At 41.5% G+C, this 13,756-nt stretch overlaps 1 protein-coding gene across 2 annotated transcripts; it reads right to left on the bottom strand.

Moving 5' to 3' along the window:
* Nucleotides 1–514: 514 nt before the first annotated feature.
* RABL3 (RAB, member of RAS oncogene family like 3) lies at nucleotides 515–13,633 on the bottom strand. 2 transcript variants are annotated; one of them, XM_080360891.1, is made up of 8 exons: nucleotides 13,539–13,633; nucleotides 12,947–13,038; nucleotides 11,633–11,762; nucleotides 8,730–8,844; nucleotides 5,825–5,999; nucleotides 5,374–5,445; nucleotides 4,251–4,289; nucleotides 515–1,626 (listed from the first exon to the last, which is right to left on the bottom strand). In XM_080360891.1, the coding sequence occupies exons 1-8, from the start codon at nucleotides 13,582–13,584 to the stop codon at nucleotides 1,561–1,563; spliced, it is 735 nt and encodes a 244-aa protein (XP_080217017.1). In that variant the 5' UTR covers nucleotides 13,585–13,633; the 3' UTR covers nucleotides 515–1,560. The 2 variants fall into 2 exon arrangements, with proteins under 2 accessions (XP_080217017.1, XP_080217018.1); XM_080360892.1 differs by having other exon boundaries at nucleotides 5,825–5,975.
* Between the last annotated feature and the right edge of the window lie 123 nt (nucleotides 13,634–13,756).

The raw sequence follows: 13,756 nt of genomic DNA, 5'->3' as shown, positions 1-13,756 counted from the left end.
CACTGCTGCTGTCACGAGCTGCATAGCTCAGACATGGGTTATCTGCTATGAATATTTCAGTACCTTATTTTCCCTAATTGTAAAGTAAATGTAAACTAATAACCTATTTCATACAGGCCTCTAAAAACTTATTGCAGTCATGTCTGCAAATGCTCCAAGACCTTTCTGGAAATGGCCTAAGGAAAAGCAAAGTATTCATATTTTTAATAAGTTTTACTCATGTACCCAGCTGTCATTTTTGTGCCTGATTAGTGGCAATAGGCAGTTTTCCACTTATTTCCAAGCAGCTGCTGGAGAAGAGCTGCAGGCAGATGTAATCTGGAGACTGCAAAACTCTGCTTACTGTCACTTTCACACCAGCATTTTACTTTATTCTAAGCCCATTTGTTAATGATCTGTATTTATATCTAACTCTAGCTCTTTGTTTGCCTTTGCCAGAGGCTTAACCATTAGAGGTAACTGTGAGGAAGGAAGGGAAAGAGACACTACCATAAATCAGGCTTTTGCCATTCCATATAATTATGAGGTGAGAAACCATGCAAAGCTTGGGCTATTTAGGAAGACATGAGTAGATCAGACCAGGTCAAGTCTCCTTTTATCCTTTGTACTAAATGTGAAAAGGAAACATCCCTATCACAGAACTTTCCTTCTAATCATGCTCAGTTTCTACTTTTTAAATTCCCTTTAAAATTTCTACCCATTTTAATTCAGAGGGTGTTCTTACATTTCATGTTTCCTGAATCCACTAAGCTCTCAGGTTCAGTAAGACTATTTCACATTTGTTCCAAATAAACACTGTATAAAAACATACTTTTTCCATAAGCTTTCAATGCATTGCCTTTTAATTGAAGAACAAGGCCGCACTCAATTATGAAAAGATAAACAGGAGTACTTGACTCACTTTGTCCTCTCCAAGGTAAACAATTTTAATTTAAGCAGCAGAATTAATACCACTTGTTTTCTACTCATCATTTTCTTTTTAAGGCTTCAAATCTTTTTTAATCTCTTGCTTTTTTTCTTTTATCCCTTTTGAATAGGGCTAGACAGTGTGTTCCAGGTGAGACAACATCATTCATTTAAGGAAGGCATTTATTATTTTCCATTCCTTACCCATCCTTACGTTTTGCTCACTTGTTCACTTTACTGTAAATAAGAAGCCCACTCAGTGTCATCTTTCTTTCAGAGGTAAGATGAATGTAATTAATTGCAAAGACTGTCCATAACTTTTCCAAAATGGAGAAAAAGATGTCGCATATATGTGCTGTGTATGATGGAGTCTTCCACAGCTGTGTGAGAGGCATTCAATTTATTGCACACTTTCCCAAAATGTTCCCATATAAGCAGACAGCCTGCAATCCTAAGAAACGCTTCAGGCTTCAGATTAGATTTCTGGAAATTCTTCCCCAAGTCTTTTCCAGAAAAAGTAGCTTCAGCAGTTTACCTGGCCAAAGCATAATATCATTTCATTCTGCTTGACATAAGCATTACTGTCTTTAAGCATCCAGTCAGATTGGGAATGTCATTAGGAACTCAGAGAGTCATCTTCCACTTCTTCAGTACTCAATCATAATGAAGGCTCTTCAGTGTTCCTCCTCCAAACCTTTTCCTTTCAGAGAAGCCAGGAATCTAGAGACATGAAAGATTAGTTGTCACATCAGAATCAGCATGAGCTCCCTCTAGCCCACATGGAGTGCCTGTTACCAAGCCAACTGCAACGCCTTCCTCTTCCACACCATCTTGAGAATCAGGACTAAAATGCTTAAGCTTACTGCTAGAGGAGCACCATCAATTAAACAAGATGCAAAACTTAAGCATAGCTCTTTTGTTCTATGGAGCTCCTTCAGGCTTTTTGGCAAGCATTACAATAAAAGGTTTAATTTTGGGGACAAATCCTAAACCAGTTAATTGCAGATTTCAAAGTCCATATTTCCTCCAGGATTCAGATGCATACAAGAATTTCTACTCCATTTTTAAAACTATAAAATAATGTTACCACGTTCTGTTCAACAGCTGTTGAGACTTTATGCCTTCTAATCTGAGACAGTAGCACTTCACCGGTAGTTAAAAGTACAGTTTTATCAATTGCTGAAAGCTTCAGGAGAATAATCATAATAGAAATGGCTCCAACAATGTAAAGGATTAGCACTCCTGCTTTTGCAGCCAATCTGTAGACACTGCTTACCCCGTGACAATGAGTGCTTACAAAGAAAATCTACTTGAAACCATCAGAAGCTTCTCTGGCTTAAGAGTACTTTGAACAGATTTGCAATCCAATGCAGCTGTGAATCCCCAAAAGAAAAGATGCACTGCTTTCTAATGCTGTGTAAGATGTCTGTCCTATTGGTGGCATCATACAACTATTTGATTACAATACAGAATAGCTTTTAGATATCTAATTACATAAAAGTAGAAAGAGCAGGCCCAGTAAACACATCCTCCCAGAACAATTCCACACTCTCACAGGAAATACAGTACATTAAAATGGAAGGTGTCAACCAAGAACTTCAAATCACACCAGGAGAACATGGGCATGCATGGAAGGTATGGGATGAAATTATAATAAAAAGTATACTATTTAGGTTACACACTTCATTGCTAAACTGAGAAAGCTAAAGAGCTTACTCAAAATAGAAGTCCACTAAAAAAATAATTTAAATTTAGTTAGGTTTTTCAGGCCCAAAACTCAAACAGATATGCAAGGTATTAATTCAGGAATTGTTTCATTCATCTCTGAAAAGCAATCATCTCTAATGGAAAAATCAAGCAGATTTTGCACAAAGGTTCATCTCATCAAAACTGCTTTGGGAATTCAAACAGGAAAAATGCAATCATTGTAACTAAAAAGTAGCAGAACACCATAGCTAAAAACTTATCTGCTTTAGCATTTTTTATACCAAAGTCACTAATTAAGAGTAACAATTATTTATTTTTCAGAGATCTGATTGAAGCCATAGCTACAATTTGAAACTTATCATTCTTTCATCCTGAAGAAGTCTGTAACAGAAATACCTCAAAACACGAATGATCGAAGAGACCTATTGTAGAAAACCCACAAATACATTTGTAAGACTTACATTAAGTAGATAATTTCAAATAATAACATTAAGAGGCTATAATGAAATCTCCAGTTCCAATTTGGATTTTGTCTCTTTAAATAGGACTGTCCATTGCTTAAGATCTGCTTTAAGCTTTTGAGCTGTTTTCAGTGAGTTTGGTGAAAGTAGTCATCAGAAAGCTGTAATCTTTGGCACGTGGCCAAAAGGAATATAAAGTTAATCCCTGGCTAGTGACTAAAAATGATCAAATAAGAAAAATAAAAATCTTATATTATGCATCAAAAAGAACCAGCACACAAGCAGATTTCTGCATTAAGCTATTATCCCCATGAAAGGGAGACTTCATTTCACTAGGATTTGGGGAGGAATGGAGAGGGGAGGAAAAAAGGCATAATGCAGAACTGAAAGAGGAAAAAGCAAATTTATTTTTAAAAGGCATAAAAAATGCTCAAAGAAAGTATGCGTTTTGTAATCTGCGAGTATTTTTTCCCCACTCTCCCTAAGGGGCTTTCAGCACAGCTATATCTAATGATACATTTGCTTATATTTTAGTGGTGCTATTCACGGTAATTTGCAAGCACCTCACAGATATGATAAGTGGAACCCTCCTACTCTCTGCATATGGGAAGGTAAGGGGCACAAAAAGTTGAAGTGGCCTGCCCAAACCAGAAGAGTCATTTTGCTAGTTCTTCACCAACTGTGCTGAAAACAGTTAATTCAGCCATTTAGCAATGAACCACAAGTTGCTATCACACTGCCATTTTCATTGTGGCTCCACTGGTTCTATGAAAACTACCTGTACAAAAAAAATGCTAGTCCCAGCTGTGCAAAAAAAGCCTTTTCATCGACCTCCAGGACAGCATCACTGGCCTAAATCTGCAACCAAGCAGCCTAAAGCTGACAGATCTGAAAGAAATCGTATTTACCCATTTTACTTCACTTTTGCAACTTCTAGTATGTTAGCATACTTACTTATTTTACTGCCAATCACATTACAAACAAATACTTCAGCAGACAAAAGTCAGCCTTTTTTGTGTCTATTGAAAGCAGCTGTGCTCCCATAGATTTAAAAACTCAAGTACCAGCACAGATTGTCATTTAAGTCACATAAAGCCCCTGTTTTAAAGAGGTCTCTGTCAGCACTTTCCATTACACAGGGAGAAACAAAAAAAAAAAGGAGGAAAAATGACAAACCTGATTGCCATCTCTTAAGAAGTATCGCTTCTCTATGACCTGTGAAAAACAGAGAATGACCTTAGCTGGCATAGCATATGCAGATTCCAATTAACACTTCACACCTGAGCACTGAAACTCACAGCTAAATGGGACAAGGTCTGAACCCGCATCTCCTGCACAAGGCCTATTGCTTTAAGCACAATGCTCTATTATACACAGGAGTTGCCATCTCCCACCATTCTTAGTAAACCTGTGTTATCTTCAATTTCCACACACCTGATATAGTTAGCCCCCTTTAGTAACAGAGGTGACGGTTTGGATGTCTCCTTACCGCATCACAGTCAGTTATTACCACCGCTCTCTGCAGGTGAAGCTGTTCTGAGCACTAGAAAAAGCTCGTTCTGCCTGTGCATAACAACTCAATGGTTCTGAGTTGCCCCTGCGCATAGGGGATGCTTGAGACAAGGCATCCCGACTCGCTCTCTGAGAGCGAAGCACCAACTATCTGTGCTGAAGGATACCTATGGAGGCAATACCATTAATCTAAGAATCAAAAAGCTATTTCTATCACCCTGTACAGCCTACACCCACCTCCAAAGAAAATTCAAGCCAAATTGTCTCTTTCTAAAGTGTGCTCTGTTACAGGAGGTGATCTGCTCCACTATGATCTCTTTGTCCAGGGTATGCTTAAACTAGAGCATTCCTTCTGTCATTTTCACAGTAAGCCTTGGTGCTCTCTTGTGCAGGAAGGGAGATTAATATGCCAAATTTCTTCATTCTTCAAAGCTGGCTTTAACTAGGAGCAACAGAGCTTACCAGAGTTTTGTAACTCCCCACATTACTACCTTAGCACAAAGCAAACCCTCTGCCCTACCAAAGAACTCCAAAAGCATATGCAGAGTGTCTCTGCACATCTGTGAGTTCTCTTTCATTGCTCTAAGCAGACCAAGAATCAAACCTTCAAGCAGATCAGCTATTTTCTGGAGGTTTCCAAAGGTAGATCAATCTTTGGCCTCCCCACGCTTGGCTTGGACCAAATAAAAAAATGGAACATGAAAGGAGCAGCTGACTGTTGTTCCATGTTCAAATCACAGACAGCGTTCAATACACAGAACAATAAAATGTATTTGACTTGACTTACCTTATCAAAAAACCTACTTAGCTTGACAGCATTGGATGAACCAGCAGCCAGGTAACGAGGATTGGTGCAATCCTAGAACACACAGAAGACAAAAACAAACTCAGCACAAGGAAATAAATGCAAGGAACCACAAGGAAATCAACATACCTTTTCCCCTGGCACATGCAATCAGTTAGGAAAAACACTGTATCTGCTGATTTCTGCTCCACAGTCATTTGAAAGAAAAGTTCAACTTCAGTGACCTTATCTAACACACCCCCTATACTTCCCTATAGTGAAACAAAGACGATCATTTCATCAAGCAAGGGGGATGGCCAGTCAAAATTTGCATGACTCCAGCATTACTGAGAAAATCTCCAAAAGCCCAATTTTTGTAACAACGTCTTTACTTACCAAAAATTGAATCAGTCCCATATAAAAGAAAAACAACACTGGTGACAAGGGTACTAACCAAATTTATCTCTTCAGCATTGAAATCCTCAGCCAGGAAAGCTGTTCTGGTCAAAACTTCATTGCGCTTTGTTTCCGGGATCTGATCCAACTTAGTTCCTATTACCAGCAGTGGAATCTGGTTATCAGCAAACTGTTCACGGTCATAGTCACTGATGACGAAAACAAATGCAATTCTGAATGAAGTGATGGTCATGTAAGTGGGTACAGGGGCATCATCAGCTCCCCTGTTTCTTTCAAATAGCAGTCATTTATTTATTAAGGGTCATTATCTATCTAAGTGAGAATGTGTTGTAACTGTATATTAAGGAAGGTCTTCTGCATCTAAGTCATTACACAGGAATTGAAAGAGAAACCACATGAGTTTGATTTCTTCTCAGCATAGATGAACTGCAGAAGAAATGCTAGGACAAGCAGGCAAGAAACTGGAATTCCAGTATTGTGCCAAGTGTATGCAGCAACCAGAGACAGATCAGGGAGTTACCATCTCTGAATATATGAAGTTTCTACATACATACAGTTTTTAAGGACGGACAATGAAATAAACTGCAACAGTGAAACACTACTCCTTTCTATCTTAGATCAAAGAGGGTTGCAACGACAGTTCTGTGGTGGCAAGTTACTAATTGTTTTGCATTCAAGTAAGGGTAGCCACTACAAGCTGAATTCCAACAAGCTTTGATTCAGATATATGAATAATGATCAAAGATAGCCTTTATAAAATTAATAGTATTGCAATTAAATGTGATCACAAAATCAAGCTCCAATCATTCCCCTCAGCTAGGATAATGACTTGTATGCCATTTTTCCTGAATAAAGATTTCTAGAAAGTAGTTTTACAACCAACAGCAACAACCTGACCAAGCAATTGCTAGTGGCTGAGCATCTGTCCCTGACAGAAGTTAAGCTTCTGAAAACTAAATCAATTGTGAAGAACCTGTATGTGGAAACACTGGATAAATCTGCAGTTTATATAATGCAAACCCTCTTTCTGTTCTCTCATGTTTCTACAGAAACACCTGTGTACCAGCACGGGCAGAAAACAATTTATATTCTTCCCACAAAAAGCTACTCATTATTGCTTTCCGCTCATGTGTGAGCTTTATCAGTGATCTGAAAACCTCCTTGACTACATGTATAACAGGAGCATGGAGTTACAGGAGAAAATACTTGACAAGATGTTAGAAAGCTAAATATGAACATGCTGTTTAAGCAGAGTTTTCTGAACTTATTTTAGCCATACTCCTGAAGTGATTCCCCCACCCAAACCATAAAAATAATTAAGTGGACTTCCTCGGTCTCGGTGCATTGAGGGAAGGCCTTTTGGAACACAGACATGCCAACCTATGACGCTTCCTTTACAAGGGCTTTGCACATCTCAGTACAGACACACAGGTCTACATCAGTGTAACCATAACAGAGTAACTACATGAGTGGACAAAGGAAGGGCTATGGATGTCATCTATCTGGACTTCTGTAAAGCCTTTGACAAGGTCCCTCACAACATACTTCTCTCTAAATTGGAGAGGTATGGATTTGATGGGTGAACTGTTTGGTGGAAGAGGAACTGGCTGGATGGTCACACCCAGAGAGTGGTGGTCAATGGCCCAGTGTCTGGAGGGACACCAGTGACAATTGCTGTCCCTCAGGGGTCCATACTGGGACCAGTACTGTTTATAATCAATGACATAGACAGTGGGATCGAATGCACCCTCAGCAAGTTTGCAGATGACACCAAGCTGAGTGGTGCAGTTGACATGTCTGAGGGACAGAATACCACTGAGAGGGACCTGGAGAAGCTTGAGAAGTGGGCCCATGCAAAACTCATGAGGTTCAATGAGGCCAAGTGCAAGGTCCCACACCTGCATCATGGCAACCCCCGGTATCAATACAGGCTGGGGATTAAAGGGATTGAGAGCAGCTCTGTGGAGAAGGACTTGGACGTACTGGTGAATGAAAGACTGGACATGAGCTGGCAATGTGCACTTGCAGCACAAAAGGCCAGTTGTATCTTGGGCTGCATCAAAAGTAGCATGGCCAGCAGGTCAAGGAACGAAATTCTGCCCCTCTACTCTGGTGAGATCCCACTTGGAGTCCTGTGTCCAGCTTTGGAGCCTCAGTACAGGAAAGATATGGACCTGTTGGAGGGGAGGCCACCAAAACAGAGGGCTGGAACAGCTCTCCTATGAGAACAGGCTGAGAGAGTTGGAGTTGTTCAGTCTGGAGAAGAGAAGGCAAGGCTCCGGTGAGACCTTACTGTGGCTTTTCTGTACTTAAAAGGGGCCTCCTAAGAAAGATGGGGACAGACTTCTTAGAGCCTGTTGCGACAGAACAAGGGGTGATGGTTTAAAACTAAAGGAGGGGAGATTCAGGCCAGACATAAGGAAGAAATATTTTACAATGAGGGTGGTGAAGCACTGGCACAGGTTGCCCAGAGGGGTAGCAGATGCCCCATCCCAGGAGACATTCCAGGCCAGGCTGGACAGGGCTCTGAGCAACCTGATCTAGTTGAAGATGTCCTTGCTTATTGCAGGGGGGTTGGAGTAGATGACCTTTGAAAGTCCCTTCCAAGCCAAACTATTCTATGATTCTATGACTCTAAGTCTTCAGGTATCAGGGAATGGACCCATTCTCACAGAGGCCTCAGACAAATGAAGGACAACATAAACCTATTTTCCTTTAGAGCAAAGTCTCTGTCATACAGTTTAGGAATCTACTGCCAGAATTGTCTGATTGGCAGTGTAAAACAAAAAGAACAGTTGATACTCTCAATTTTTTTGTCTTTCTTTCTTGAAAGTCTAGCCACATCTAATTTTGTGTGGACTTCAAGTAGCCTTATGAACAAAGACTTCCACAACAGCTTGGAATTACTGTGCCTTAATCCTGCATGTATGTTTTTCACTCACCCATTTGTCACAAGAACTCCTGTTGGAGCGACATCTCTGTTGAGTGCTTCCAAAGACCAGCGATACAAATTCTGGGATGATTTCTTGTTAGTTAAGTCATGCACTAAAATTATCCCTAAAGTGAAAAAGAAGACAGCAAGATGCTATTTAATGATATATATTTTTTCCAGATCTTACCAAAATGACATCTGCACAATCCCAGATATCTGAGAATGAAGACAGGGAAGTACAATCAGTTCAGTTACAGTGAACGCGTAAAGCTGAAAATATCAGGACGCAGTAGGTTTTTTTTTAAAGCTGCTTAACAGGAATTGGATAAGAGCTAAGAGAAAAATCTCATGAAATGAAGGAACAAACAGCCACCTCAGGGTTTAATCCATAAGAGGCGTGAAGGCATTCCCTGATTTTGCTCTGTCTAGTCCTAATGATACTGACCCTACATTTTTTAGAACTAATTCTATGTATTTGGGGAGGTATCCAAAGGGGAAACAGACCCTGATAAACTTTCACAGTCCACCAAATGGCTAGTAGAAACATGAATTAATAACATTTTATATATTTAAGATTAAGCTTCCGGCATTTTGCATTACCATGATCCTTCAAAATGTAAATTCTGAGACAGAAAAACAGCTAGCCAAACTTCCTAGCTGTGCTATTAACAGACACCCACTTCTGATAACCACAGTTCCTAACTCAATTACCAGCTCCTGCTAGCAAATTTCTTCTATTTATTCACACCTTCTGCAACCTGTGGAATGTTCTCACTTCCTCCAGACTTCAAACCATCATTCACTCAAAGACAAAATGGAATTATACCCCTTGTTTTCATCAGGATTTGTTCTCAACACACTTCACAGTCCACTGGTAGAAAAAAATTGTTCATTTAATCTTTCCCTTTTACTCCCAAAGGTGCCACCCACTGTACACAGTATGAACAAACCACATTTCTACAAACTTTCTTCACTACCCCACACAATTCTGCACAGACTTTCCTATAAGAATATCCAGCATAACATGACCATAGCCCTCTTTCCAAGCATTTAATTCAGGAACAACATAAAAATGCAACTCAACTGTCTATCTCCCCCCAGCATAGGGAGAAAAAGCCTGACATAACACAACTTGGCCTACAGCAACGGATTCAGAGGCACTGCTGTGTAATCTGTGAGAAGCACTCTCCACCTCTACACTCTCTTCCCCAGTGAAGTTTTTGATTGGCCAGTTCCCTTATCTGCTTCACTGAAAACCTATGTAGTTTAGTTGCACCAGCAGAAAAAGACCGTGTCAACATCAAAAAAGGTCAGGCAGGACCAATGGCTACTCAAGGCAAAGTTCCTCCCCAACTAAAGTCTGCAAGCCCTGGCCTCACTGCCAAGTCACTGTTGTGGAGTATCATAGTCCACACACCAGACCCAGGGACACCAAAGCTTCTAGAAGACCTGCGGTTAAAACAAAGCAACTGTATCTGACCCGGTCAACAACCAGGTCTCCCTGGCAGTGCGCACAGAGGCTGCCACAATCAAACATTAACTGTCTTTTGATCTCAGTTTTTTCAGACCACTGAAAGCCCAGAAAGCACAGTCAGACAGAAGGAATGCATCCATCTTCTCTTCTTACATCAGGTCAGTCAGAGGCAATTTGTGAGACAAGCTCTAATGAAGGAATTAATCTAATGAATGAAACCAGAGCCAAAGCTAACTACCAAAGTCAACAGTTCTCATATGTGAACTGCCTAATAGTATCTTTTCAGCATGGGAGATAAATAACTCTATCTTAATAACGTCATCAATTATAATTCAGATGCGTAAGTTCAAAATTTCATCTCCTAATGGGCTGTTCTAGAATATTTCCAAGTCTGACCCACACTCACTGGCATATTGTGGATTTGGTGTCAAAAATAAATAACATTTTTTCATATACCAAAGCAGCTTACTTTGAGGGCACAACTCAACTCAAACCTTATTTACAGAGGTCTGGTTAACCACAGAAGCAAGAAGTACCTACACACAGTTTTCCTCCTGGGAGAGGAGGAAGAAATAACTAGTTAATCCCAGAGCAAAAAATGTCTATTGTATAGCTTAACACATTATTGAAAGGCCCTCAAATGACTTGGAACAAGGAATGAGAATCAAACAGAACATTTGAGATAGTTTTTCAAAAGCAGTTGTTAATCTGGTATACACCTATTTTTAGTGAACTATCCTTGGATGACAAAAAGTAACAACTGAAATACTGCATTATTAGCTTCGTAATACCTTATTTGCTCTTACTAGTGGCACAGATGAACTACTAAGCCTTTAAGTAAGCATCTCAACAGAAGGCATAAAATACTACTTTCTATTCACAGCAAGTTGCAAGATTTGAATATTTAAAATAACGTGGCAAATTATCTGAGTACATAGATAACCAGCATATTGCAATTTTACGGGAGAAAAGTTCAAATTTGCCAGGGTAGGATATCACTAACAAAGTTCATATAAATTCACATAAAGATTTCCCTGCTGTAGTTTTTGGAACTGAACGGACAATAAAATATAAATCATATTTCTGCATGTATATCAGGCCTAGAAAGGTGAAGGCAACCTTTATGTCTGCAAGTGTAGCTGGAAGGGACATCACTGCAACTTCAAAGGCTCCCTGTTGCGCCTGCTGAACAAGACTGTAGCAAAAGGCTGATGAAGCTCATCTGCACAGGTTTGCCTAAAATAGCTTTCCAGTTAAAAACTGAATCCATAAAATTATGCCTACAAATGGTATCATTTTTTTTCCTGTACAAATATACTGGAATTAGAAAAGAGAACACTATAGCCCTCAGGCAGACTTATAGGAATCCTATCTCAGAACCAAGTGACTGCTTGTAACAGAAACAGTGATAAAACCAGACTTACACCAAGCAAACTTACCGTTCAGCAAGTTATAAAATACTGCTCGTGTGCTTTTCACACTAGTGGCACTACCCACTGAACCTCCGACATCCCACAGCTCAATGTAGTAGGTCTTCTCTTCCGGAGTCCCTTCTTTGTAGTCATGGATCTGATGAAAAATTCACAGCATACATAACCACAGCACCAGCTCACAGGAGTTAATCCACACAACACTTGCACATTCAGCTGAAAGGATTATTGGATAGAAATTTGTAAATTCTCACATTGACACCATTTCAAATCTCTCAAGTAGAAGAGAGACGGAATGAGTCAAGCAGTGGCCACTGGATACCACAGTTCTTATTTGAGATGGAGCTTGGTGAGTCAGCGGGGAGTATCTTTTCCACCTCAATATTAACCAGCCTAATGCCTCATGATGTGCTTAGAAATAACATATTGCCAAAGTAGATGAGAAAGTAAGGTCCTGACTTCTTACAGTTGTTAAAACATACATGGTAGTACCGCAAGAATATTAACACAGGTGCCCACATCGGATTCCAACTACCCACATCTTTTCTTCTCCAAATTTTCATTGACATCCCAACTGAACTAATCAATCAACAGTTTTTGCCCCAGAATCTGCTAGGTAGTTTTGCTCCACAGTCAATCAGGATTGCCATGTTTCTTTCCCCAAATTCTGGAAATATATTTTAGCATTCTTTGAGGTGAAACTCACAGACAGCAAGACAGGGTCACTCCTACCCTATGGCAACACATTTCAAGGAGAGTGCAGCAAAGAGCAATGAAGGGAGAAAGCATTTATCACCAGCCCAGGACTGTAGGTTGGGCTGAAAATGGATTAGATTAATATCCTCATTCCTTTAATAGCAGGTCCTGCAATGAGGAGAAAGGAAGAGAAGCAACCCTATGGTCATGGTCAGTACCCTCAAATTAAACAAGCAATTTTTTTTTCCCCTGATACGTTTGGCTGAAAATTTAGTTGTGCATTAAGAGCTTCTCAGGGAGGCACGATTTAAGTTCCTTGCCTTCTGACTTCCATGACTTGCAACACACCAGTGGCCACTGCAGTAAGTGGAGGCACTACAAATGACAAATATCTTTTTGGCAACCTTTGGCAACCTTGTAAGGTTGGTGAAAACTTGCTCACACAAGTGCTTGGCTCACATTTAATATTATTTGCTTCAAAAGATTATTTGCTCAGCAAAACAAAACACTAAAATACACTTCTTTCTGGGGCGGTGAGTAATGAAAACGAAAAAAAAAAAAGTCAAGTCCATTCTCCTGCCTTAGGCTTTAAGCCATGAGTAGCAAAAGGTCGGGCACATAACCTACTCGAACATCCACCGAGCAGCCCACTGTCCACGACGGGTTTCCCAGCACCTGGTTATGGCACAAGAGGTGAACAAGCGAAGACTTTCCGACACCTGCAAGTGTACAGAGAGAATAAAAACCCCTGGGAGATCACACTACGGTAGGTAAAAGACACCAAGGGGTAACGGGGAGAAGCACTGATGAAGCGTGACAGCCCCCTCGCCGCCCTTCTCCCGGTGGCGGCCGATAACGGCCACCGGCCGGTGCCCAACGGCCGGGGCAGCGCAGGGAGAGAAGGCGCGAAGCCCCGAGGACCAGCGTGGGCACCTGCACTGCCGGCCCCAGGGTACGCGACGCGGGGCGGGCAGGGCCCCCAGCCGGCGTTGCTCAGGCAGCGGGGGCTCCGGCCGGCAGGTTCCAGCCGGGGGACGGGCGGGTTGAGCAGAGGGGCCGGGCAAGGGAGGGGCGCAGTGCGCATGCACCATCCAGCACCTCGGGGAGGGTAGCTCCCCCCGGCTCCGCGTTGGTGGGGATATGCCCCCTACCCTCGCCGTGCGCCTGCGCATTGGGCGGGAGGGGTGCGGGAGACGGCGGAGCGGGGAGAGACACTCACCGGAGTCGCCTAACACCAGAACCTTGACCCTGTCCAAAGCCGCCATTTTACCCTACCTAGCAACAACCCTGCAGGCTTCCGTGCTGTCCCGGCGCCGCCAATCGCAGCGCACGATCCTTCTGCTTCACTCCACCCATTGGCTGGCTGCTCGACCACCGGCGTCGTTTTCACCCTTGATTGGTTTAACTCATGTGAAAGCGGGAACGCCTGGGGCTCTG

The sequence above is a fragment of the Nesoenas mayeri genome, assembly GCF_963082525.1.
Source record: "Nesoenas mayeri genome assembly, chromosome: 1".
NCBI lineage: Eukaryota > Metazoa > Chordata > Aves > Columbiformes > Columbidae > Nesoenas > Nesoenas mayeri.
The sequence above is the reverse complement of the archived record's forward strand: the minus strand, read 5'-3'. Positions and strand labels throughout refer to the sequence as shown.

Bases quoted from the DNA above. Each gene is read 5' to 3' on its own strand.
- RABL3 (XM_080360891.1), bottom strand. From the start codon at position 13,584: ATGGCGGCTTTGGACAGGGTCAAGGTTCTGGTGTTAGGCGACTCCG. The intron at 8,845-11,632 runs GTAAGTTTGCTT...TTTTCACTTTAG, and splicing joins ATTTTATAACTTGCTGAACG to GGATAATTTTAGTGCATGAC. The intron at 4,290-5,373 runs GTAAGTCAAGTC...TGTTTTTCACAG, and splicing joins TAAGTAGGTTTTTTGATAAG to GTCATAGAGAAGCGATACTT.